The sequence below is a fragment of the Aplidium turbinatum genome, chromosome 12 (assembly GCF_918807975.1).
Source record: "Aplidium turbinatum chromosome 12, kaAplTurb1.1, whole genome shotgun sequence".
Lineage (NCBI taxonomy): Eukaryota > Metazoa > Chordata > Ascidiacea > Aplousobranchia > Polyclinidae > Aplidium > Aplidium turbinatum.
Genome location: NC_137483.1, coordinates 20,667,025 through 20,694,418, shown reverse-complemented (window position 1 = coordinate 20,694,418; position 27,394 = coordinate 20,667,025). Strand labels below are relative to the sequence as shown.

At 38.6% G+C, this 27,394-nt stretch overlaps 1 protein-coding gene across 2 annotated transcripts in view; it reads left to right on the top strand.

Annotated features, from left to right (window-relative positions):
- Positions 1–21,977, top strand: part of LOC145780718 (ankyrin repeat and EF-hand domain-containing protein 1-like) — a 46,854-nt gene extending 24,877 nt beyond the window's left edge. For both annotated transcript variants that reach the window (XM_082592339.1, XM_082592338.1), the window contains exons 2-18: positions 972–1,199; positions 1,753–1,880; positions 2,456–2,560; positions 3,119–3,321; positions 7,495–7,653; positions 7,838–7,952; positions 8,507–8,727; positions 9,032–9,154; positions 12,629–12,903; positions 13,393–13,522; positions 13,928–14,031; positions 14,934–15,015; positions 15,182–15,326; positions 17,799–17,956; positions 18,346–18,441; positions 21,130–21,249; positions 21,649–21,977. In XM_082592339.1, the coding sequence (XP_082448465.1) occupies positions 1,048–1,199; positions 1,753–1,880; positions 2,456–2,560; positions 3,119–3,321; positions 7,495–7,653; positions 7,838–7,952; positions 8,507–8,727; positions 9,032–9,154; positions 12,629–12,903; positions 13,393–13,522; positions 13,928–14,031; positions 14,934–15,015; positions 15,182–15,326; positions 17,799–17,956; positions 18,346–18,441; positions 21,130–21,249; positions 21,649–21,801 (2,469 nt within the window). In that variant the 5' untranslated portion in view covers positions 972–1,047 and the 3' untranslated portion in view covers positions 21,802–21,977. The remainder of the gene's footprint in view (positions 1–971; positions 1,200–1,752; positions 1,881–2,455; positions 2,561–3,118; positions 3,322–7,494; positions 7,654–7,837; positions 7,953–8,506; positions 8,728–9,031; positions 9,155–12,628; positions 12,904–13,392; positions 13,523–13,927; positions 14,032–14,933; positions 15,016–15,181; positions 15,327–17,798; positions 17,957–18,345; positions 18,442–21,129; positions 21,250–21,648) is intronic.
- The last annotated feature ends 5,417 nt before the right edge of the window (positions 21,978–27,394 follow it).

Sequence of the window (27,394 nt, the reverse complement as noted above, 5' to 3'; positions counted from 1 at the left end):
GTTGTCAAACAATCTTGATGTTTTGAGTGGGCTAACTGATGACATGTTTTATCAACGTTAGTTCAACGACTGTATTCTGAGAAAATAAAAGATGGCGTTTCCACATATCACTTAGCAACAGGATTATAATGTCAATAGCAATTCAGCCCCGGGTTTTGTGTTTTAAGTGCATAGATGTTAAATAAATGTAAGAAATCGAGCTAAAGTCTATACGCTTTGAATAAAAAACTATGTTTTAAAAATAAAACTTCACAAAAACGTGCATTGCATAATATCCTTAAACGTTGCTGGACAATTCTGCATGTCTATGCGAAAGCTGTTTCTCACTTCTGTCAGGTTATGTAATATCATAAACAGACATAACTGAACAACACTAAAACATGTAACATTAAAAAAACAAAATAAACGTTTTCGGCTATGCATTTAGCCTTCATCAAGGCTTTAAAAAGAAAACTAATTTATATTGAATAAGAAATACCAGAGCAACATTCTGTGGACAATATTACAACAAAAACTGTTTTCGTCCTTCGCAAAGCCAGAGGTTTACCCAAATGAGCTATCAGGATGGCATCTGATGTTAGATAACTTTGGTTATATGTTTATTATATTCTCATAACGTCCGCTCCGATAGCTCAGTTGGTTACGACTTTGTGAATGAAGAAACCGCATGATCAGGCGGCACTGGTTCAGCTCTTGGAGCGTGCATTGAGTGAGCGGCACTGATTAAGCAACGCATTTTCAGTAGGCTACTGCTTTCTATGTCTCGGTGACCGGCCTGCTGCGTTAGTAGCTCAAGTATTTCTAAACTGCCAGGATTGATCTCTCAAAGAAATTTGCTCCAAAGATGACGATTTCACAATCAATCGTTTAAATATGCATGAAAAAGTAACAAGTTTTGGTAAATTGTGTAGGCTATATCAAACTACTTTCGTCAATCTTATTGCCACTTTATGTTGTTTTTTAATTTGAAGGTTCAGTTCATTCATCCAATTTACAGTTTGATGTGGGCAATGATCAGTTTTAGATCAGTGATGTAAATTGGTTAAAATGAAGGAAGAGCCACCAAGTGGTCCGGCTCCGGACATGGGCGTCACAGCCCACTCCCGCTTGGAAACGCTGCAGGTATACAAACTGCTTCAATGTGTACGACGAGAAGATACGGTTCAAATCACCAAGTTATGTACCCAAGGAATCCCAATGTGAGTTTGCCAGCAGGGCATTGTATTTGCGATAATTATATGTTTACGTTAGGCAGGTTTTCATATTCTTTTGTTTTATCCTTGAAGACGGTTGCTGCTTTGTTACTTACATTTGTCATAGCCTACTATGCTACCCAGTCATACGTATATGGTGATGCTTCCTTTTTTGTAATACCATTCAAATAAAACAAATAAATAAGACAAAATTTGATGTCTAAAATCCATTTACAATTTTGATACGTCAATCAACCTCCTGATAACGTTCTGTGATGAATAACCAACTGACAACATCCCATCCTCTTGTCAACACGAATTAATTATAAAACGTAAACCTTCTTTTAAGTCAGCTCATTTGAGAGTACCGTAAGTCCTTAGTCGGACGGCAGCGACTTGACTGCCAAAGCTGTTACTTTTAACTTTAGGTAGCCACATTTTAAACTAAATAGAATCAAATCAAGACTCCAATCAGCATGTGTTTGCTGTTCGACAAAAACAACAAGGTGGGTTAATAGTTTTCGTGAAACCCCTCCATAACCTTGACCCCAATTTGCAGGCTCATCAACTACAGAGACCCACGCGGTGGGGAATGTGCTTTGCATCTCGCCGCCCAATCGAACAACGAAAGAATGACACAATTTCTTCTCAAACTTGGAGCTATTCCGAATGTACAAGACTTTAAAGGTAGCTTGTCTATATACAACTATCACATTTTTTAAATTTTTGAAATGAGCGTTTAATGCGTAGGCTGATTACCTTGCTGTGAAATTATATTGTAGCTTTACGGCTATTAGGCTTCATCATGCTTGGCGAAACATTTATCGTAGACGTACTTTAGTGATCAATTTATCGATGAAAGCATTTATAGCCAATGACTAATTTAATGCAAACATAAATAATTATAGAAAGAAAATTTGTGTTGATAACGGTCATAACTTTAGGCTGTATTGTATTAAGATTGCAATGGTAAAGTCTTTTTGTTGGTAGATCGAGATAAAGTATGAGAGAACGATTATCCCCTGGCCCCTGTAGCTACGTCACTGATTGAATATATTTTATGAATAGATCTGTCAGTTTCGTACTACGTAGCCTACTACTATTTAGGCATACCAAAAGTCTTGCACATTTCCACTTTTGAGGAACGTTGTTACGTATAAACCAGGAAGTATCATAGAGTTCCAATAGAATGCGCTTAGTGATATCTACATTCATCCACCTCACAGTTACCTACTTTATTAGAAGCTACTATTATTTTATAGGAAGAACCCCTGTTATGAAAGCAGCTGATTACGGTCATGATAAAACAGTGGAAATATTAGCAGAAGCCGGGGCTGACTTATCTATGAAAGACAAAGAAGACAGAGGTAATGATGCAGAATTAAATATGGACGAAAAATTGTGATTTCTTGCAGTAGCTTCAACAGACTATATTACTGTATGGTATGTTAGAATTCATGTAGTTAAACCTTTGTCTAGGCTAATTAGTTTGTCTATGCTTGCACAAAAGACAGAAACTGAACTCATGTTCAGCACAGGCGTGAAAAACTATGTGCTGATATCATTTTGATTAATGATTTTACTCTCTGAACACCGAAACATTAATTTTAAAAGGATCAACTGAATTTCAGCAAATGGAAAGAAATGCTGAAATGTTTGTATTGAATTAAACGGAATTGCTCGCTCGCTGTATTGTCGAAAGTGGTGTCAACTAAAAACTATCAAAATTGCAAAGTTGGTTTCACACTACTTCAAAAAATCACTCTGCACTTATCTGTATTAATGTTGATGTTCTTTTAAACATGAACCTGACTTTGGGCTGCCTGACTACAGTTATTGGCTGTGGGTTCTTTTCCATTAGCCTTTTCAAGATGAACATTGTGTAAACATGAGCAGCTACTTTAAAAGCACGTTATTTGTTGCAGATGTTCTATCTTACTGTCTTTCTGCGTCCACGAAAAGGCACAAGAAATGCCTCGAAATCATTTTAGCTTACGGCGCTCAAGTCAATAACACTAACGACAGCACCAAACCTACATTGGTGATTGCCTGCGAGAATTCACTTCAGAATGAGACAATGTGCTTGATGCTTCTGGAAAAAGGAGCTGATCCCAATTCTAAAAACAAAGTATGATTTAAGAGCAAAATGTTTGGATCACCTGGTTAAGCTAATCAAACAATAAAGAGTCCAAAAAGTAGATAGGCCTACTGAATTCATGTTCACTGTTCAGCCAATGTTCCAAAAACTATACTGTCTCCCTCTCCAGTGCTATAAATGGTTTACATAATTTTGTATCTACATTTTTGGGCTCTTTATTGTTTGATTAAAGTATGATTCTTCTTTCGGTTTATGGAATTTATCCACACAAAAAAATCCGTTATTTTCAAGTTGATTCATTAACTGCAGATGATGTGTCACTACAAAAAAGACGGATTTTGCTAGCTGGATTCTTTTGAACTTGAAGGTTTTCATTTTGCGCTTGGAAACCTATTGTGGAAATGCACAGTTTTTTTCCAGCAAGCAAATTTTCTATTTGGTCGCTTTCGACATCCTATTGGAAAAAAACCTAGCAAAAATGCAATGCATTTTTGGCTTAGGGTTATTTGTACGATAAGTCAATTGAATTGTTCCTCTAACTTTAAACCACAGCAAGTGGAAGAAGAATAAAACAGCAATCGTGAGCTTGCATGGCTTGTGTGAAGCCTCAGAAAAATAGGACATTTGTTGAATATTTTTTTAATTCCAGCTGTCAGCTACGTCGCAGGCTTTGGCAAACAAAATAACCTGCAATGATTGGAGGCAGATAAATGCACTAAAATCAAATCAGTAAAGAGAAAAACTATTATATCTCTCGTTTTTAAAGCTTTGTATTGTGGTATTCCAAATACTCCATTAGAAAGTTCCCTGTCTGATTTTTTTTTAAATTTAAAGCTGTTGTTCTCAGGGCGGATCTACCGGGTGGGCCTGATTGGTATAGGCCCACCCAGATTGACAGTGGGCCCACCCAAAATCGGATTCATGAAAAAAAACATATTAATGTTTACTGTAGCGCACCCAGCATGGGGCTAAGGGGGCTCAAGCCCCCCCCAAACCCGCCACCAAAAATAAAGTTTTTGTATGTTTCCCATTTATACCTTTTGCTTACAGGTTGATATGAATAAGACACAACAATACAACAGGGCTGAGCATTATAACAATATATTTTACATATTTGCAAATATTTTTAACAGTCGAACGTTTTCGGCTTAACTTAACCCTATCTTATTAGGCTACGAGCTGTTTGCGTACGCTTAAAGCACGTCACGGGCAATTTTAGGCCCGTGCTAATTAATCGCTAGTAACGGGAGCTATGAAAAGCATAGAGCCAAGATATTTTACAAGATAATAGCCATGTGTATTGTGCGTATAGAAATTAAACTTTTACCCAACAAATTCATTGAAATAAAGTGTTTGAGATGAAAAGACGTCAGAAAGTTGGTTTTTATTCTACTTTCCCAAAAATAGCTTCAAAATTGAAATTTTTGAATTATAACATAAAGCATGGCTACCTAAAGATACAGCCTGATTTGTCACATTTTGAAGAAATGTCCGGATTTTGCTACCTTTGGGCAAATGTTTAAATAAATATTTTTAAAAAATATATTATTACGCTTTTTTTACTGTTTTATGTTGAAAAACAAAGAAAATTTGATTTCGAAGGTTTTAGTCAGGGTTTTTCAACTTACTTTTTCTCATTTGCCATTGCTTCCCCAAGGCAACAAAAAGCTTTTATATCATTAGGAGACAGCAAAAAGTAAAAAAAATCTCAGAAAATGTCAGTCAAACACTATAGCAGTAGCTGTAATCAAAATCTGCAAAATGTGACAAATCAAGCCGCATCTCCAGATGGCCATGCATAAAGTAATGCTAAACTAAACAAAAATTTACTTTTGCTCATAAATATAAGGCATTTTTGGGCGTTTTTACATTTCAAAGTAATTGCACTAGCATTTATATTGCACTTACATTAAATTATATATATCTAGCATTGCACGAAAATGTCCAGCCACCTGAGACGAAATGCTTGTTGTGAAGGGCAGGAAGGTAGAAAAATTACCAGTAGCCAGTAGGTTTAGAAAATTCGCAAAGAACAAAAACTAAGTCAAGAAATTTCACATTTCTAGCATATTTCCTTCTGAGAAATATTTTACTACTAGAGTGGGGCGTCCTCATAAAACCCCGTGTCGCTATACAGATAGTGTTAAGCCCTCACCAGGAACCTGAAAATATTTATAAAAATGCAATAAATTTCAACTTCTTCAAGGTAAAATTACATTAGGAAGAGGCAACTACATGAATAACTACAAAAAAATTTGCACTCCAGGGAACGTGATACCTACATTAAGTAAATATTGAGGAGAATAGACGCGCCTCCAGAAAATAAGTTAATTGTTAGTTAAATAGTTTAAATTTGGGTTGCAGCGTTTGACACCGCTTCCTGAATTTTTGTGTCAAATTGGGATTTGCCTTAGCGTAAAATTTTAAATGAGTCAGCAGAGAATTTTTGATCTGTACAAAAAGAACTCTCCATGATATGGTCTTTGATGGCATTTTTAAAGTTCAGATGCTCTAGTGGTCAAATGTCTGGTGGACATGCCGATGTGCCGTACGTCAATGCCGAATCACACGGACATGTAAAACTGTAGGCCTATACGAAATTTGAGCAGAGAGACAAAGGCGTCTGGGACTTTAGTTGAAAATATGAACTAATTTTGAATGTTTTGTAAGTAGGAAAAACGTCCACATCAAATTTACTGTTTACAAAATTAGTGTTTTGTTTCAAACTGTTTTCGTGCTAGTTGTTGTTTTCGCACTTATTTGTGTTGGCAAACAGAAAGCGAATTCTATTTTGTCATTCATGAGGAAAAATTCGAGATCTATAGAAGATTGCGAGAGTAGACGTAGGAATGAGGATGCTGATGGTGCTAGTAGGCTAGCATGGGGTACACTAGGCCAACTTCTAATCTGATTGAGAGAACAAATCCTGATGTATCGGCAACCGGTTAGTTGTGGGCCGTGAGTGCCTTTAAATATTAATCAAAGGGATGGGTATTGGCCTATTGTCATTGTCACTACTGTCGCAAATCACTCGGCCGACATTTCTGAATTAGCCCCCCCCCCCTAAATTTTTTTCTGGGTGCGCTACTGAATGTTTAACACTAGAACAACCAAGTGCATAAGATAAGACATTGCAGTTGCTTGATGTATTACTAGAGGCTCTAGCTGGCTTTTCCGAAACCAGTGGACAAACGAAAATAGAAGCAGAGTAGCTCAGTACCGTAGATACAAACGAAGAAGTTCGTTTTCATGCTTCTGACTTTTTGCAAACTGTTTGAAAACAGCGATTTTGCCACCAAAACACTGAAAGCTACATATTATGCAACTTTCCTCGAGGATTCGAAGGGTGACTGTGGTGACGTGCTCAAACTGACAGAAGAACTGATGGTAAAACATGACATAAGAAACTGGGACGTGGTTGCCCCTCGTGAACGTAAGCTGCCTTCGAAGTTTCACAAGTCTGGTCACCACAACGCTGGGAAAAACATCGGCTGTCAAGAGCAATGAGGATTTAAGGGCGCTGTGGAACTATATTCTTGACAGGCAGATAACGGAGTTAAACTGCCGCTTTATGGACGACGCGTAGGGATTAATGAGAGCAGCGGCCACTTTTGTACCTGGATCTGCCACTTTTGGCAAAAAAACACATTCTAAATGGTCCGTGTGCACTGTATGGCATTGCGATCGCAGATGCTGAACATGCTGTGTTCATTCAACACATCAGACGAAAAATGGATCGGGAAAACTTTCCTACATTAATTGAAGTAGGCCTACTGGACAGCTGCCCTGCTGACATTTTCCCGAACATGAACAGTGTTTTAAGGTCCATCATAACACTGCCTTCCAAGTCCTGCAGCATTGAGAGACCTTTCTCCGCAACAAACAGGATCCAAAAGCGCTTGAGATCATCCTTGAATCATCATTGAAAGACAACTCATCGGCAGTTTGGATTACGATGACATAATCAACTTTTTTAACTCGAAACCTAGGAGACTCCGCCTTGTGTAGAAGCTCCGGTAGTCCGGTGACACTAAGCTTTTGTATGCTGGCCCGCCGTAGCATTATTGGTAAAAGGGCCCACCAAGATATTTCCTAGGCCCACCCATATATTACGTTCTGAATCCGCCACTGGTTGTTCTTGTAACAAGTTTCTCACATGCTTGGGTGAAAGATTTATCTCAAAAGTTAACATCTTCTTTTCAGGCGACGGGTAGATCAGCTATTTCTGAAGCCTGCGCTTCCGGAAGTGGTAAAGTGGTCCAAAAGCTCCTAGAGAAGGGAGCCGATCCTAATCTGATGGATCGAAAACATCTCACCCCAGTGCATTACGCTGCTCAAATGGGGGTGTTTGATGCTATCAAGGTAGGAGAAGACGTTACTTTTGTCCATTTCCATTTTAAGGTAAAATCAACATATTCTCAAATTGCATATAATATAACAAGAAAGTCTGATAGGATCAATTGTTAAATTTTATAGGTTTCAGACATTCTGAATCAATTTGCTGGTAATTTTAGTTTAAAAGAATACTGTTTTTTTTTTGTTGCAGTCTCTCGCCGCATATGGAGCTGACTGTGCACCACTTGACAAAGAGGGCAATAACGCATTACATTTTGCGGCTGAGGGAGGGTTTGCAATGATTTGCAAGTATCTGGCACAAAGAGGTTAATATGCAGCATGCACTGTACACAAGTGTACAGTGTACATGTATATAGCGTTGGGTTGATCAGGGTTTTATTATTCGGCAACAATGCAAAGTTACAGTAGCCTACATTATATCTGGTTTTCTTCTCATCTCCATTCTACGGGTTTGGTGTAAAAATGCTATTTTGTTTCTGCTATGCCCATAACTATGAAGTCGTACTGTTTGGTCACATTTCACAACCTCGATCGCTACTAATTTAGACTTTTACATTAGATCATTAATTTTCTGTTAGTCTTAGATTATCTGTTTGATTGTTTGTTAGTCTTGGATTAATTGTCATTCGAAGATCAAATGTCTGTCAAACATTCATGGCATTGTGTGTGTCATGAATGTTTGACTGACAATTGAATTTAAAAAGTAAAAGTCATTCATTAGGTTATTATTAGTGATGCCTGAAATGCTTAGTATAACACATTAAACCTTTAAAGCAAATGTCGTGGGTGTGATGGGTCAACTCCGAAAAGCGGACCAACACTGAACCACACAATTTCACACATTTGTTTTTTGACGTAGGCTGCAATCCAAAACAGAAAAACACTGATGGATTTACTCCGAGACTTCTTGCTAAAGAGAAGTCATACAAAGACGCAAGTAAAGAGCTAAGAAAGGCGGAGAAAACGTTTACCAAATATTCAAAACCAGGAGCTAAAAACCCCAACGACCCCCAAGTTCTAGGCTTGTATGACTGGACATGTGAACGAATGACATTTGTCCGTGAATGTCTGATGAGATGTGTAAGTAAAAGTATTGAGTACTAGTAGAAGCTTCGTATGGCGGTTTCAAGGAACTAGCTCATGATTTTTAATCATTTTTTAAAAATGTTTCCAGATTCGTAAAATGTGGAAACGATTTTACGAAAGGTTTAACATCTACATTTTAGAATTTAGATTTTTTTTTTTATTATAAATTCTGTTTATTGTATAAAATTGTCAGTTATTGTTTACGACAAAAACGTACTTCGCAAAAAAATGCGCTATATTGTGTCTTTCTAAAACCTTTATATCTTTAAAAGTCCTGGAATCATATTTGCAATAACAGGTCATGCCGGCTGATGAATTGCATTCCCTCAAAGGAAACTTCGTCACACAACAAGACTTTGATGACATCATGAAACAGCTTGCTGCTCCAATCCCCGACAGCATTCGCAACCGATTGCATGACGTAAGTCAAATATGTGACGTTTACTGAAAGCTGTGCGGGACCAAAACATTTTGGGTGGCGAAACAAAAATTAATTAAATCTGCGTGGTTTTATTGAAATTGCCCAAACATCTTCTTTTTTTAGTTTCTTCATAATATGAGATAGTCTAGAGGAATGAAAATTATGGTGTTAGAGCCTCCAAGTCTTTTTCATCGTAGTATCTCACTGACTGAAACTTTTGATCTTTGCTGTTACATCCACATGTAAAGATCTTCGGCCAAACATTTTATTCTGACATCATTGTTGCTTATCATGGAGCACTTCCAGTGAGACAGGAAAATCATCGGCGTGCTGCAAGCGTTTTACCAATTTTTTCGAGTTGGCTACTGTAGATCCGTCCAGGTCAGCATAGCAGGCTCTCCTGGTGCAGGTTTTAGCTGGGACGGTCTTGCTACACAGACAGAGGCTGAAGTTTCCTTCAGTATGTCCTTTCACCGGGGTTGTGAGGACTAGTAACAGACGAAAGGCTTTGTATTGAGCATCACTCAGCGAATAGTTCTACCGTTCCAGAGCATCTTGACTCAAATATACACAATACATATAGCCTACAGTATAAGGACCTTCTGATGATCTCCGTTTTAGGGTGAAACAGGCTGTAAAGGTTCTAAAAGGTAATAACTATATGTGATATGAGTAACATTTATCGACTGATAGAAATACAGCCTACAGAAGCTCGAAATTCAATTGCTTGCATCATACAATTTCATGTTAACCGCTTCTCACATCCCGGGTGGGGGGACCACCGCACCGCAGTCTAGGCGTTTACCCATTTTTACTTTGTCCAGCGTTTGTTGGCTATTTAGAATAAAAAAGTGAAATTACTGCTGCCAAAGTTCGATGTTTAATAGCTTATATCACATTTTGGAGTTTTGTATTGTCGGTGAACAGTTTGTGTGAGTCCAGTGGCGTAGCCAGAAAAAAAATTTGAGGGGGCCAAATATTTAATGAATTGAAGAGAACGACAAAGTGTTTGATTTAAGCCATCGCCACCTGATGTGCAGCGACGTATCCTGGTGGGTTGAGCAAGGGAAGCAACAAAAGTGGTGGGGGTGGAGGTAGAGCGTGCTGAAGGCACGTGTATTCTAGGGGGGTCCGGAGGCATGCTCCCCCTGAAATTTTTTTGCAAAATTACACTCAAATTACATTACAAATTACAAAATTACACATTTTGCGCGATTTACGATTTGCAAAATTTATTGGTGTCTTTCTGTGTGTCTAAAACAAGTCCTTGAGGATGTTAATAGCCAGATCTCTTGGAAAACGTTATAAGTTTCTACAAATTTTATTATATTTTCAACAAAGGGCTCAACTTCGAAATCAAAAGTTTGAAAATTTGAGGGGGGGGCCATAGCGCCTTTCGCCCCCCCCCCCCTAGCTACGCCTATGTGTGTGACTTAGGCTACAAATTTCCAATCAACAAAACCAGTAACTTTTGCCAAGTCCAAGTATAAATCTTTCAATGTTTCGAAGTTACTTTCATTTTCCTACAATTTTTTTGCTCAGCATCAATCTTCCGTCAGATCCACAAAGATTTCCAACTAAAAAAACTTTTTAAATCTCAGAAAACTCTCTCAAAACTGACAAAAAAATAGCCAAGCCTGTTCCAGATTGCTGTTGCCAGACACCGTAAATTGAATTACTTTCTTGTCGCTTCAGAAGAGTGCCCTACAACTCAGCAGTTGTGAACTGAGCTAGCAACATTTCAGCGAGTGGTAGAAGTTGGCAAATGATGAAACTGAGCAGGCCGAAACTTGGCATGTCTCAAGTCAGCAAATTCAATTTAGCAAGTCATGACCAAACAAGTAAATCTCATTTGCTGACTTGACGGTAGTTGAAATGTACTTGCTGAGTTGTCGCATGTCAAGTGGTCTGACGACCGCTTCAGAAACTTTCACCACCTTCGAGCGGTATTTTTCTACCAACGCTATCTCAAAAAAAATAAACAAGTGATTCGTTGCAAAAAGTGGGTACAGAATTCGCCATATGGCAACTGTCTCAGATCAAAATGATTCCTCATCAAAAATTTTTTCCGTCGAAAGATGGTTTGTTTTGATCATCACCGACAATGGTACAACACCGCATAAAATTAATATGGAGTACTTGTAAGATGTAACGTTTGTGGTACGAAAGAAATTAACTTTTTTCAAAACTTATTTTTTACTTCTGCGCAATCCTCAATAGCAAATCCGTCGCTTTTTACATTCGTAAGAAACAACTGATTTGCTGTCTGGGTTACTTAAAGACAAGCTATCTGATTTTGTTCATGCAGCTCAAATGCGGTACTTTCATCTCAAAACTGTAAAATCGCAATTTCTTGACATCACTTCTAGTGTGCTACGATTTTAATGTAGCGTAGCTTAGTGGCAATTATTATTAGGCTGCCACACGCTACGCATAGTCCATGCGCAAAGCATAGGCCTGCTTTGCTAAATTTATAAATCTACATTCACAAGATCGTCAAGAGGTTAATTTGGGCCCGCTACCGTTCAATTTCTGGGCCTCCAAAACAAGTCACCACAATAAAAACAAAAAATAGAACACCTCCTTGTGAGAAATATTAATAACATCAGCTGAACAAAATAAAAGGGTTAGTTTTTTTCTAACAAAAACCAGGAGTTTTCTGCAAAACAAAATGGATTTGATTTAAATGTCTTAAGCAAAAACATATGCAAAATTTTCGGTAATTCCAGGCCCCTTTGGAAATTTTCTGGGCCCCCAAAGTCATCCTGGACATAGGTCAAAAGTAGCCTACCCCCTGGACCCCTTGTCAACACTACTGGAATCTATGTTCAAAGTTTACACCTATTTAACCAAATTTATTAGATTTTATATGGTATAAATAGTATACATAGTTTAAGTTGCTGATAGAAAGGTGGCCGAGAGAAAGGAACTGGCTATCCTCCTCTCATTAGTGCCGAAAGCTTAGTATGATGAGAACCTTGTCTTCTCATTTCTCGAAGCTCAGTATCTGAGTGTGGGACCTTTACTTATCTTTACCCACATGGTATAAAACCACACGACGACAGAAACTCTTATATGATATATTTTTTGACGAAGTTGTGACTAACTTTACGTCATTGAGGGAATTTTTATGACTACTTTTAGCGAATAACATTTGGCAACAATTCATCTTATTATTATTTATTGGTATCAGACAAGAATGTCCATATTCACATCGCACAAAGAAAGAAAAATGCCAAAATAAAAGGCATAAGCATAGGCATAAATAGGCATAAGCATAAAAGGCAATAGTATACACGAAGCTACGCACAAAAGTAATTGAAATGAAATTACAAGTTCATTTTGTTTAAATAACCAACCAGTAATATTTAAAGTTAGCAAACGATGACAACTGTTGATATCTTTGTGCCCTATTATAATTACAACTTGCTTTCTCTTTCTCTGATTAGATTAGTTTTATCTTAATTTTCACAGGTTCATGACAAGGAAAGAAAAGGAATCATTGAAGTTGATGAATTCTTGTCTGGGAAAAAATACATCGCGAAAGCCTATCTTATGTCTGCTTTTGAAGGAAAAAAGAAGAAAAAGGGAAAAAAAGGGAAGAAGGGAGGCAAAGGAAAGAAGGGTAAACTTAAGATACCAATGCCTATATGCATAGAGAAGGATGGACCAAGACGTCCGGATGGAGGCCCACCATATAAGTATGTGGAGAAGCAAGTTCTCTGGACCGACACCAGCAGATTCACCAGGTAATTTTGACGTAAAATATCCATGTCACCAAGTACATAGGTAAGAGTTCAATTGACTGGCAAAAGTAGCGATTGAGAACTATGTGGCAAAAACTAGTGGTGCGGTACTGATGAGCCCTGCCTCATGGGCGAAACACGTGTCTATCGCTGAGTTCTTGCTACACTTGACTGCCGAGAAACACAAGTACATAACCAATAGCCACAAAACGACATTGCTGCCACGGAAAAAAAATTAAACGGAAGTAGTTAGTAGCCACTGACCTGAAAGAGAAAGCCATAAATCAAGCCGAAAGTGTGCATTAACTTAAAAACATCCACCTGCATTAACAAGTGGGCCTACTGTTACACTATTGTATTCCTATTTTCGGTATCATGTTCTTCCTGTCAAATTCATATTTCTTTTATTTACTAAGGAATGTAAATTGTTTGCAACGTCCAAGTACGATCGGTTGTAAGTTAGACTTTGTCTAATCTTCTTTTATCCTCTAGGGATCATCCTCCTAAGCATCCCTTGCAAGATGATTCCGCCTGGTACCTCCAGCAGCCAGAGAAGCAATACATGAACATCAATGATGCAGTAAAGTTGGAAGACATGGAATCATTGAAACGAGCCTTTGAGGTGATTGTTTAATCATTTTGACTACACATGACGTCATGGGATAACAGAGCATCAATATCAAGAACAAGTAGCTTTTTTTGAATTAAGTCAAAACTGTAGAAACGGTTATTTTCGTTCAGGGTCCACTGCTATTAATGATAATATGAAGGTCAAAGTAAAACTTATTTTTGCCTTGAAGTAATATAAGTTTTTTTCGATTACTATGAATCAACATAAAAAAATGACCAACTTGCTAGCCATCATGCAATTGAAATACTTCTTTTTCTGTATTTCAACACGTTGAAAAGGTTGCTCTTTCGAGCAACGTTTTACATTAAAATTGTTTACAGCAACTTATGCCACCATAGCCTATCAACTACGTGCGATAATAGCAGAGAAATAACTAAACTAATGATATTCATATAGAGCGGTACAGAGGTGGACACTAGAGATAAATACTTCAAAACTCCACTGATGGCCAGCTGCGCAGAAGGGAACTTAGAACTGACCAACTACTTACTTTCAATAGGGTGAGTGCGTTAGTTCGATATAAATTTCACGTAACTTATCATGAATTGTAAGTATCTTAAGTTACATCAAACTTTGGTCGAATAATATTCTCACTTTGACTAGTGCTAGTGGATTACACCTTGTGGTAGGAATTAGCTGGGCACCGGCGATGAGGTCAGACTTTAGCCGAAGCAGAATGTCTAAAAAAGGTCGCTAGTTATTCTTACCAAAGTTGACTGCTATTGTGCATTTGAAACATGTATTGTTCACTCAACTTTTTGAAGAACCCAAATAATCAATATCGACAATGTTGACTTTGTTGTGAGCATCAGAGTCCGATTATAAAACAATGCTTTGAAACGGGGAGACACTTGGTGATCAAAGTGTGCCTGATATGTGAGAGGTCCCTGGTTCGATACCAACCCTCAACGAGCACAACTATGTGCTTTTTAGGCAATTTATTTGAAGGCACACTGGCCATAACTAACGTACGAGTTTCCCAGTTCCCAACTAAGTAAAAAAATCTTCCACAAGCACTCACAACCGTACAATATATCAAAAGACTAATGTTAAGTGATTGATTGATTGAATTTTTATCCTCGGACTGGGAAAGCTTCTTGCAGAGCTTAATCCTGGCAGTTTCGCATACTTGTAGAGGCTTTGAATCACTGACGCAGGCCCGGTCACCGGGATTGACAGAATGAAGTTTCCGATTGTTGAAGTCATGTTGCCGGGGAACTATTCCATCCATTAGATGCCGCTGAATGGAGAGCAGTCCTTAACGTGCGTTGCTCAAGCGCACACCCCGAGAGTCGAACCAGCGCCGCTTGATCTTGAAGCTTCTTCGTTCCAGAAGTGACGCGCTAACCAATTGAGCTATTCTACGCGTTTCGTGTTTGTCATAGCACAATAATACTTTCAGTGCCAGCGTGGAGGCAAGAGACAACTTCAAATGGACTCCATTACATCACGCTTGCCATTCTGGTCAATTGGACGTCGTCAAAGTATGTCTTCACATCTTTAGTATCGTTTCAATAGACGTGTGTTGCATGGTATTTTTGTGTAAAATTGCAAAAAGCCTTGCTTTTACCATCGTCTCCAGGCGTTGAATCAATGTAAAAAGGACCGATTTTTAGCTGAGTACTTGCAGTTCATCCCATGTCTTTTCAGGCACTCTTGTACGCTGGAGCGGATGGGAATGCTGTGACGTGGAATGGCGCCACCCCATTAATGCGGGCAATCGAAAGCTGTAAAGTGGACATCGTCAGGTTCTTGCTTGAGTGTGGTGCCAATGTCATTGTGGCCAACAAGAAAGGTTCGTTAAACTGCCTGTGTTTATGTTGAGTTTATTTTCACATAACGAAAGATACTTTTATAGCACTTATTAAGATTTCCAAACAGCAAATCAACCACTTTTCACATTGTTTCATCATCTCGTCTGCAGACGTTGAATCAATGTAACAAGCGGTTGATTTGCTGTCTGGATTTCGTTTCCACAAGCAAAAAATGTGGCAACGAGCCTATTTGTCAAATATTGCCGTTTTTTGGGTGGGAAATCCACTTTTGTTAGCTGGGAAACTTTGGCGTTCATATCTGACGTAATCAAATGTGGGGCACTTCAAACGTTGAAAGAAAGTGCAGATGAAGCTTTCTGGGAGAGTAAGAAAATGTAAATAAATCCACTTATTTACTGTGGTGAATTACAATTCCTACCATATCATCTACCAGGGATTCGGAATTAATTTTCCAAACTTAACTATTCATTTAATGAATGAACTGAAACAGGCTTAATTGAATCAAAATTTCACCATTAATTTATAGTTTGCTTTTTGAATAGAGCGAAGTGAATATATCAAAACACAGTTAAATGAACTGTGTGTGTACGTTTAAATAGCATTATCAATTGTCGAAATAACAACAAAAGCTGCTATAAATACATTTGCCAGTGATTAAGAAAACTACAGACAAAGGTATTGCAGAAATACAATAGGTCTCTTTGAAAGGTCGCTGCCCATCAATACGGAAAAGGTCGCAGAAACTCTATATAAGAACACATGTATTGTTATAATAGATACAGTAGATTCAAAAACTTTAGAACGGTAAAAATGATCTTCTTTCTTCATATGCAGCCTAGAGCGTGAAATAAAACATACTCATCTGATTTATTGAGGTTGAGCAGGTCTACTGACAGAATATGCTTGTAAAGTTTTTGAATCCTTTGTTTTAAGGTAAACGTCAAATAACTCCTGACAAGACACAATTTTTTCACCGATTTTAGTTTTTTTTAACATTAAAAAGAAATCATTGTGATGGTTGATGAATAGGTCAAATATAAGCCGTTCTGAAGTGTTTCTTACTGGAAGTAAGTTTGTGTTTCTCGGCAGTCAGGAAGATCACTCCTTTCCAACTCAACAAATTTGTCATGCAGAGATGCATCGCCGATAGTGCATCAAAAAATGAAATCATATACAAACTGTAACATGTGGTTCACTCATAGCTTTCAACCCAAACTATTAATGATAAAGTGACTTTTCCTTCATTACTGGAACGCGGGAAAGTGCGTAAGAAGGTTATGAGATCACAATGTAGTAAATACAGGGGCGGATCAAGCAAGTAGTCTGGGGGGTAGGGGGGATTTCAAAGAAAACACAAAGAAGTGTAGGTCTACGTTAATCAGACCTTCCAAATACACTGTGAACAATGTTACTCTTCTGTGTTTTCGGAAGGCGACCCCCTTCCTTGGATCCGCCATTGAGTAAATAGTGCTCGTTCATTTCACAATATTGCATTTAATAGCATTAATTGTCATTCATTGGCACTGAAGATGAAAACAGTTTAGTCTTCGAAACGTTTGCTAAACATAAGTTTAGTAGCATATTCACGTTTTGGGCTTTTTATTTTTTGATTAGATTGGTATTTACTTTCACTGATTTCGAGACTACAATTAATTTTACAATCTTCTTAAAATTAAGATAAACCTAACAACTTCATGCTCACATTAGGCTAAATTGTTTAAATTCCAGTTATCAACAAAAGATGGTCTGCAACTGTACGGATTGGCAAAAGACTCCTTATGTTTACTTTGTTTTTAGTTTGGAAACTTTTAACTGCTAGCGTTTTGATTTGTAAAACACTTGTTTTGTGGCTTCAGACATGATCTCTTTTAACGCAAAGCTAATTAACATTTAATTTCGCAAACTGTTTGTACGTTGCGCGTTGAAAACTCGGTGTTCTTTATGCAAGTTAATTTAACGACTTTTACTATCTCGTTGAAAGAAATGTTGCTTCGTGTCTCATAAGTAATTCAATTAGTTTGCCGTTAGTACATCTACTAATGACGTAACCATTTGCAGAAAATAAATCTCTTTAGCTCAACAGCGCCACCTTTTGAATGTGCACTCACGTTCTCCCAGACCGCAAAATGCGTCATTTTTACATTGATTCAACGTCTGCAAACGATAGCTCAGTTGGTTAGCGCGTGACTTTGCGAACGAAGAAGCTTCAAAATCACGCTGCCCTGGTTTGACTCTCGGTGTGTGCGCTTGAGCAACGAATTCTAAGGACTGCTCTCCATTCAGTGGAACCTAGTGAATTACCCAACAACATTTCAACAATCGGAAAACTTAACTTGGCCAATCTCGGTAACCGGCCCTGCGTCAAGAGCCTCTACAAGTATGCGAAGCTACCAGGAATAACCTATCAAGGCTTTGTCAGTTCAAGGATAATGATTCAAAACCAACCAACCATCGTATTGTTGAGATTCAAATTATTTGTCGATAATTTGCAGAGAAAACAGCGTTAGATGTCGCAAGAGATTGGGCGGATAGTGAAATTTACAGAATGGTGAAGGAGAAATACGACGCTGCTCCAAAGCCTAAGAAAGACAAGAAAGGAAAGTTAAAGAAACCACCTCAGAAACCTTTGACCATCCCTCCAATACCACAGGTAGCCTATAGTTCTCTTTGAATATTTTAATGTGACACTTCCCTTAGCAGATAGTCTCATATGAAGTGTGCACAGCAACATACCACGTGAGTGTTCCTAATGCCATCTTAACCAAACCTACAAAAATATGCAGGAAAATCTATAAACATCATGTGATACAAGCAAGTTTTGTCAGCAAATACTAATACGGAGATACCGTTATGAAACGACAGTAGCCTACTTGTCTCTATACAAATTTATTGTAACCAAAAACTCTTTTCTATGACAGGCTGAAAAAAAAACAAAAAACAGTGCACGTTTCTGGTACACAGTGGTATTTGTAAGCATTGGCCTATTCTTATTGTAACGTAATTTTTATGTTTTACTTGATTACTTTTGTATAATTTTAGGGGCGCACAATAGCTCCAGGCACAGTAACACAGGAAGGAGACAAGGAAGTCACGCCCCCAAAGATTCCTACCCCTGCACCTTATACTGAAACACCAGTGAGCACTTTGCATGAAAATAACTATAGCGCATCTAAGTAAGGATCTAACGTTAAATAGCTTTCGGTTAAATACGTGTAATAAGTGAACTTTTTGCCAAAATTCGCCATCACTGCTAAAATTCACTTAGCAGTAGATCATAATATGGTCATTGTTGACAATATTCATTCACTTTAGAAAAGAAAAGCATCAAGAACTTTGAATGTCGTGAATCAGCATATACTTTTGTTAACTTATGAAAACCTAGCTCCTTTGTGGTTGGATCTTTCCGCTTTAAATCTTGACAGAGGTCCGAGCGTCTGTGCTTGCTACCTTTGATTCCATCTCAAGAGGTTGAAATTATTCACGCCTACACAGAGGTCCGAGCGTCTGTGCTTGCTACCTTTGATTCCATCTCAAGAGGTTGAAATTATTCACGTCAACACGGTTGCCTACAGGGCACAGACGATCACGGAATAATTTGGGATGCAGGATAAAACTTGCATGAACAACATTCTCTGCGACAAAATGAAACCTATACAACAGCCAGCAAAAACTGACCTTTTTACATCGATTCAATGTCCACAGATGTAAGGTACCCTGCCCAAATAAGGCCCGTGCCTAAATAAGGCCCACTCTTTCATATCTGGAAAACCAAAGCAAGCACGGAACATCTGTTGTAATCTAATTGGCTGCGATAATCATGTGAATGAACAGAAAAGTAATTTGGTTTCCTAGAAGAAACCATATGCCAGCAGAGTTAGTTGTAAATTTCTGAAAGCTATCTTGCAGGAGTAAAATTTTGTTCAGTTCTTAATCTATCGGCGTTTTTCGTAAGTGGTGTTTGTTTTCTACCTTTGTTAGAGTTTCAGGATACTCTAAAGGGTCTAAAGTTTCGACATGTATTGACATATTGACCCTTCTTGGATAGTGTATTTAGGTAGTTCATGTTAAACTGATTGTGAAGACTTGCCCTAACAAGGCCCATCAAAATCATGGCCCTTATTAGGGTAGGTACCCCTGGCATTCAATTGTGGGCTTGTAAGGGCTGTTAGGAGAAAGACAGTGCAGTTGATACTCCCTTACTGGCAGCTAACAAGTATACAACCTCAGATCAAAACACCACCACCATGTGGTTAGGGCACAAAATAACTTACCTGTTTCCAGTTTTGCGAAAATTGGGTTTCGCGTTTATTAGGATTTGGAATTTTTCCGTTTGCTAACAAGGCTACTGCTGACCATGTCTTTGCTTCAAGTGATGTCACCAACATTGACCATACAGTCGGTGACCAATCTCAGCTGCCATCACCGAGTCATGAAATGTTTTCATAGCCACCAACAAGTTGTGGGATGTCTCCCCAACCGTCAACAAGTCATGAGTTGTCTCCACAAATATCAACAAGGTATGGGATGTCTCCACAATCGTTAACAAGTCATGAGATGTCTCCACAAATATCAACAAGTTGTAAGATGTCTCAACAACCGTTAACAAGTTATGAGATGTCTCCACAAATATCAACAAGTAATAAGATGTCTCAACAACCATTAACAAGTCATGAGATGTCTCCACAAATATAAACAAGTCATGGGATCTCTCCTCAACCATCAACAAGTCATGGGATCTCAACACAGCCCCCCATATCAACACCATGTCATAGCATTATGGCTACACCGTCAGAAAATACTCTAAGCAAGAAGCGGGGGCAAAGAAAAAGGAGCATTAATTATCGCGCAACAACTGTATCGAAGTCTCTGTTTGACACGTATGGAAAAGGGAGAGAAAAGGCAAAACGAAAGGGGAAAACAGTAAATATGCAAAGCCGTCCAAGTGTAGGAGATTGGTGTTGCCCAGTATGTTTAGAAAATACAGTCTCCGACATGAGGCAACGTGAAAGTTGCAAAATGTGGTAGGCAACCATGAAGACTGCGTTGGTTTAACAAAAGATGATGATGAATTTGCATGCCCTGATTGTGATATGTAAATGTTTTATTGTTGAAAAAGAATTTCTTTGAAGAAATTTATTTGAACTTGTGATTGAAAAAAACCTTGTTTGCACGAACTTACGATTGATTGGAAAATAACTTACTTGAACTCATTAAGTGAAGTTTAACATTTCTTTTTGTAATAAACTATGGTAACGAAATTGTTTTTGGGATTTTTCGCGGTTTTGATGTTGTGTAGCCTATTGTTTTTTTTCCGCACTTTATGGTTTAAAAAATTGAGTTTAGATGGCTGGCCTTATTAAGGCAATGGTGCCCTTTTAAGGCCCACTCAGAAGTAATTAGCAAATCAACTATAATTTTAAAACCGTGGTCAATATGTTATTAAAATTATTCTAAAGAGGTGCTTTAAAGATGTTAAAACACAATAAAACACACATTGGTACCCGCTTTTTCCATTTCATGATGAATTTGCGACAAAATCAAAAAGGCGGGCCTTATTAGGGAAGGGTACCTTGGATAAGAAACGATAGAAAATGATACCTGCGATAAGAGACGATAGAAAAGGGCAGATTTTCGTAGCTGGGAAATGCTTTTATTTTCAACCTCTTTTCGATCCGAAACATCTGATTTCAAATGGTGATGTATCCAAGCGTGGCAAATGATACCGCGATACAATTTTACGTAGGCTAGGTTAAATTTCTGTTCGATAGCCATAGTTCTGTTTGTGAACGTTACGTTTGACAAATATTTTACTTCTTTTCACAGCGTCCCGCCAGTACTCAAATAACACCTCGAGAGCAAGAAAAGCCCCCGAACACATACCCGAGTGACGGGATTATTACAAAGCCTATACATCCTGACGACATTGTATTTACTCCTAGAAAGGTACAATAGCTCCATGAGCAACGACAGTTCAACTACCATGGTAGCCTGGTAGGCTATGCAGTAGAGCTGTTAAGCCTACAATGATTGAGCACTGAGCAGCGTTTGGGCAACTGCTAGAATTTTTTTTTCTTTGGCAAGAAGAAACACTTCTATTTTCTGATAAAGTTTTAGAGCACTTACGAAGAACAAAAAAACATTTCGAACAAGGATTGCAAACAAAATTTTTTTGTTTCCTTTTTGTAGCCTATCAAGCTGGAGTCGGCTTTTTTTTAACGAGTAGGCTACCACTCCGGGTAGGCCTACGCCAAATCCCTACGACTCCGCAGTCCTGCACTTTATCACTGGAGGTTCAGGGGCTGGTGTGAAAATTATAGCCTTCGATGCGATTTACTTTTTTAGGCCTGGACAGAGCAACCGACCACACAAAGGTTACTTGAGGTCAAGCAAGAAAAGCGAGATCGATTTGGCGACGAAATCGACTTCGAAACATATGAGAAACCACTGAAGCAGAACATCTCCCGTAAAATCACACAGTTCCAAACACAAACGTGAAACATGAAGATCTGTGAAATTCCAGATCAACGTCTTCCATCGGCCACGCTACAGAGCAAGACTACGCTCCAGGTGTAGATTGTCTGAAGCATCTTTTATTTTCATATCTTTGACTTACAATGAAGTTCATTTCTACATGTTCACCCATCGAATTACACTTGTATCATTTAAGGAGACTTTTGAACCCATCATGCTCACGATTTTTAATGTTGATTTTCATATATTTTAAGCAGACGCATTAAAGTCTGATCATGTGATAATTTGTGAAAGTATATCACCTAACCATCTAAAGTTTCTCTTTTTACATCGTGGTCAGACGATGCAAAAAAAGGGCAGCTTTAGCTGACTTGGTTATTTCCGTCCATTAACTTTTTGTGACAGTGTTCGATATCGAAATTCATCATCATTAACTTGTGGCCTTATTTCATATGCTGCACAAATGATCGCTTGTTGAACAAAAGCCTGTAGATAGGCTAACACTTTCTTTCAAATGATCCACGCAGCAATTTTAACCAATCCTTCATTGCCTCACGAGCTTCACTGTCCATGTAGAAAACTGCCTAGTTTGGCAACCCTGCCACTAGATCGTGACGCGTTCACAACTATTTCTCAGCGATTTGCAAATAGAATGATACGTAGGTTATAGTAAGTTACAACAGTGGACTCTTGCTGTAAAAGGTTGACAATCTTACGCATGCGCACTAAAAGATCAATACGTTGGTGTTCTGCGCTTCAAACACTTTGATGTTTGGGAAGCGTGTCTTTTATTGACATCACAATCACCGTAGTTAAACCTGACCTGGCAACCATTACTTTTTCCAGCTACAAAGTTGTCTTTTTAGCATTGATTCAACGTCTGTAGACGCTGTAGAATGTCAAAAGAACCAATTTGTCATCTAGGTATAATTTTGCCCCACACTAGTTGGGTTTGCTAGCTTGCCACCAGAGGATTGTTCATCCCTGGCTTTGTTCCAGCCAGGAATCGATGCATAATTTTCCTGATAATTTCTCATTAAGCTGTTACATCTGGAAAATCGGTCGCAAATGTTATTGATCTGTGCTCTAGATCTAGAATGACTTAGCAACTAACCACCAGTTGTGATGCAAGGTGCTCGAGGGACAAACCGTGATCTCATATGTGAGGTTCCTTAACTTTATCAACAATAATCCGAACAGACAGCCCAACCCAATTTTAAAGAATATATACTGTATAATCGTCAAAGATCGAAATATTTGTTGTAGATGAAATGCTCAAAGATCATGACAGGTTTCGGCGGTGAAGAAATGCAACAAATTGGTGCCCTATGGCCTTCAAACAGTTCTAACTACGCAGAACACGTCCGTTTGTTTTCAACGTAACGTAGCCTACTGAAGAGTCAACTCACTAGACTGTGTTGTTTTAGTTAGGCTACCAGGTGAAATTAGTCACATTTATTCTCATTGTTGCATCAAATAAAGATATCTCGCTGCAGTAGAAACCGGTGTGTGAATGGTTGTTTAAAAGTAGGTAAACTCTTGGCAAAAAATCCCTTCTTCTACATTGATTTAAAGTCTGTAAACAACGGTGCAGTAATTTTTTCACTACGCAATTTGGATACCGGTGAGTGATAGGCTACCTTGCGGGACTCGCCGAGCAAAATACCTTTTTAGGACAATTTACGTTTTTTTGAAGCATTTCTGTTGGATAGTTGGAGATCCCCAGTCGTCTGCAGACTTTAAATTAATAAAAAAAACACGGCTTTTGCGAGTTGGGTTAGCACAGCAGCAGACGAAAGATCATAAAACTTCTCAGAATTTGTATTTGGCACAACGAAGGAAACAGTGTAACATGTACCATGTTTTTAAATAACAAATTTATATTTTAACATTTAACCGAAATTCATCATTATTGCAAAATGCATTTCAATGCTGCAAATTCAAAACCTAACGTTCTCATAGAACATAAGTCAAGCTTCCTGTTGACAAACGCCACTCACACAGAATCTAGCTCAACACATCTGTATTTCTAAAGCGACATAACTATGAAACCGGTATAGCTTTTCCCTTGATTCTTACGATAGCTGTTATTGATGAAAAGGCTCTACCGGTATATTATGAAGTAAGCGGGGAATTGAAAAAGACAGGCATTCGAAATTAGACTGGCAAAACGAACGGACTGAATTTTAGAAGGAAAAGGTTAAATTCACGCCGGGAGAATGTCACTCATCCGACACCCGTCTCAATAAACGAGATTAGTTAGTCAATTTTCTCAACTCCCCGAATACTAAAACTTGTAATATTGATAAACAATAAAATGTATGATTCTATTTAATTCGTTTGCTTTTGTAGGAAGTCATACCCCTAGATTAGACAGCCAGAAGCCTAAATTATCCTTTTTTAATTAGAGACAGGAGCCTCAATATCCTTTAAATTATCCTTTTAAATTTTACTTTTATAAACAGAAAAATATAACAATTAGAAAAAGAAAATCCCTACACTGGGGGCTCGTCCAAAGGCGAAGTGTAGGCCTAACAGGTTTTAAAAGATTGGTGAGTTCGTGCATTTTTAAGTTAGAAATAGAAATTGTGGCAGAGCTTACATGCCAAATCTTTCATGGGTGATCTTTCTGCTTTTTCTCCAAATCTTTCTGCTTTGGGAAGAATTTTCTTGTAAGTAGCCTAAGTACCGGTAACTAATTGTGTATGAAACAAAGACGTAGAAAAGAGGAGCAAAAAGAACGGTAATGTATTAATATTTATATTTAGGCTACTTATATTCAATGTCCACTTTTTTAAAAGCAACTACCAAATTTTTCCCATTCGTCCGCCAAAGAACGAGACACCAGTCTGACCCAGTTACGGTAGTAGAAAACACATCAATTTTACCTCGAACGCCTGAAAACTCGACATCTTTTTCTTCAGAAAGCGCAACTACATCTTTTTTAAATTCACCTACTAATTTGCCTACGACCGCTGTTGTACTAAGCGCCCAACCGCGTAACTCGGCCGCAAACACGGATATGAACAACGAAAACGCGACAACCAGCTCACCGGAATCAGGCCGGGAAAATCACGATCCGCCACCGATGTCGCAGACCGCGATTCAACCCCCAAACGCCACGCCTAACAATGCATTTTTTAACATAGAAAGCGAAACATTTGCTACTTCTAGAAATGACCCGTCGCTGTAGGCTATTTGGCTAATGCAAGACAAAAAATAACTCTCCCAAAATTTTACACTAATCAACCGGAACTGTGGTTCAAAATGCTGGAGGCAAAAGCAGCAGCGAACCATATAACCAATGAAGAACATCTGTTCACTAACGCCTTAGAATTTCTTGACGAGGAGCAGGTTGCGTTGGTGCACCACATCTTTGACGACGTAGATGTACATCCCTACACTAAACTTAAAAAAACACTGATTAAACACTATGAACAAACTGCAGCGTCAAAGCTGCAGTTGCTGCTGACCGACCTGAAATTAGAAAATAAAAAACCTTCCACCCTCCTAGGCGAGATGAAAACGCTGGTTAGGCAGATTGGATACTTCGGTAGGGATTGCGAAAATTTACTTTTAAATCTTTTCATTCAAAAAATGCCTAGTCACGTACGCGTCGCCTTGGCAGGGCATTTACAAGAAAAAACAGTCGATCAACTGGCGGAAATCGCAGATAGTATATTTCTTATTAAACAAAACAACGACGCCTGTGGTCAAGACAACCTGTCGAACGCGGAAAACCTTCGCCAAGGTCTGATAAATGATCATCTCCAGCAAGAACTTTTAACTTTGACAAAAAAATTGGAGACAATGGTAAATTTTCAAGAGCGCACAACTCATACGCCTCCGTACCACAACGTTGCAAGCAATAACCCGCGCGCTTCTTTCTCACATTGGTCTCCGAGACAACCGTTCCAACCCCCTTACCGAAATACGCCTTCCCAACTTAAACCTAGGGTTTGGAATCGACATTTTTCCCAACAGAACGGGAATCGATCTAACTTTTCGCCAAATCAAAGCGGTTTTAGGCCGCAAATTAATCCGAGACAACCGTGCTTTTACCACGCTCGCTTCGGTCACAGAGCACAAAAATGCGAAGGCAACTGTTCCTTTCCAAAAAACGCGCAAATTACCCAACAATAAGTAGGGTTGTTGGGAAGGAAAATTGTGAAAACCACACAAACCTACTCCATGTTATCGACAAAAATACAGGGTCTACGTTTTTAATCGACACCGGTTCGGAAGTGTCAATTCTGCCAGCCAACAGCCGTCAAACTAAACGTAAACCAATTATGCACTTCAGCGACGTAACTGGTAGACCAAGCGTCAAATGTTATGGATTGATTGAAGCAAAAATAGATATCGGACTACAGAAAACTTTCAACCAAACCTTCTACTTGTGCAACATTAATAAAGGAATTTTAGGTTGCGATTTTCTAAAGGCGAACGAAATAACCGTTGACATCGCCAACAAAAAATTAGCACGTAACTCTATCAAAACCTTTTCAGTAAATCACGTTTCACGCAACGCAAACCCTTCACACGCAGATACTTACAACACCCTATTAGCAGAATTTCCTGCGCTAACAGCCGAATTCGATTGTACGAAAGCAGTAAAGCATCGACACAGATTGCATATTATTACGAATGACTCGCAACCAATTTTTAGCAAGCCACGCAGACTCCATCCAGAAATGCTCAAAAAGGTTCGAGCAGAATTAATTCGCCTCCAAGAGAAAGGAGTCATTTTTCCAATCTCTGGATCTAGTTGGGCTTCTCCAATACATGTGGTCACAAAAGCAAATGGAAAAATACGTATATGTTCAGATGTCCGAAGAATAAATAATATTACAAAACCAGACAGATACCCCTTGAGAAACTTGCAAGACTTTCGCAACAATTTACGTGATTGCACAGTTTTTTCTAAAATTGACTTAACAAACGCATTTTTTCAAATTCCAGTGGCCCCCGACTCTATTGAGAAAACAACAATATGCACGCCTTTAGGTTCTTTTGCTTACAACCGCGCCCCATTTGGCTTTAAAAATTGCCCTTCCGTGTTTCAAAGGCTGATAAACGAGGTAACAGAAAAACTGCCATTTTGCTTTCCCTACATAGACGATATCTTAATCGCTTCCAAATCGCACGACGACCATTTCCGCCACTTAAAAAAATTGTTTGAGAGCCTAAATGAATATGGTCTAAACATAAATTCTGAGAAAAGCGTGTTTGGCGTACCAGAACTCGATTTTCTAGGCCATCACATTTCCAAAGAAGGCATTTCGCCTTTAAACGACAAGACAGCAGCAATCCGAAACACGCCTCTGCCGCAAACTATCACCGAGCTGCGCAAATTTCTAGGTTGTCTAAATTTTTACCGCAAGTTTATTCCTAACTGCTCCAGCACTCTTAGAGAGCTCAACAACTACTTGGGTAATCACCCAAAAAAGTGCAAAAAAGCTGTCCCTTGGACTAACCAAGGCAAGCGAGCGTTTGAAGACGTAAAACTAAAGCTTTCTAACGCTACGGCTCTATCCCATCCAATCCACGGCGCGGAACTACAACTAAACACCGACGCTTCTAACGTCGCCGTTGGCGCTGTATTACAGCAAGTAAA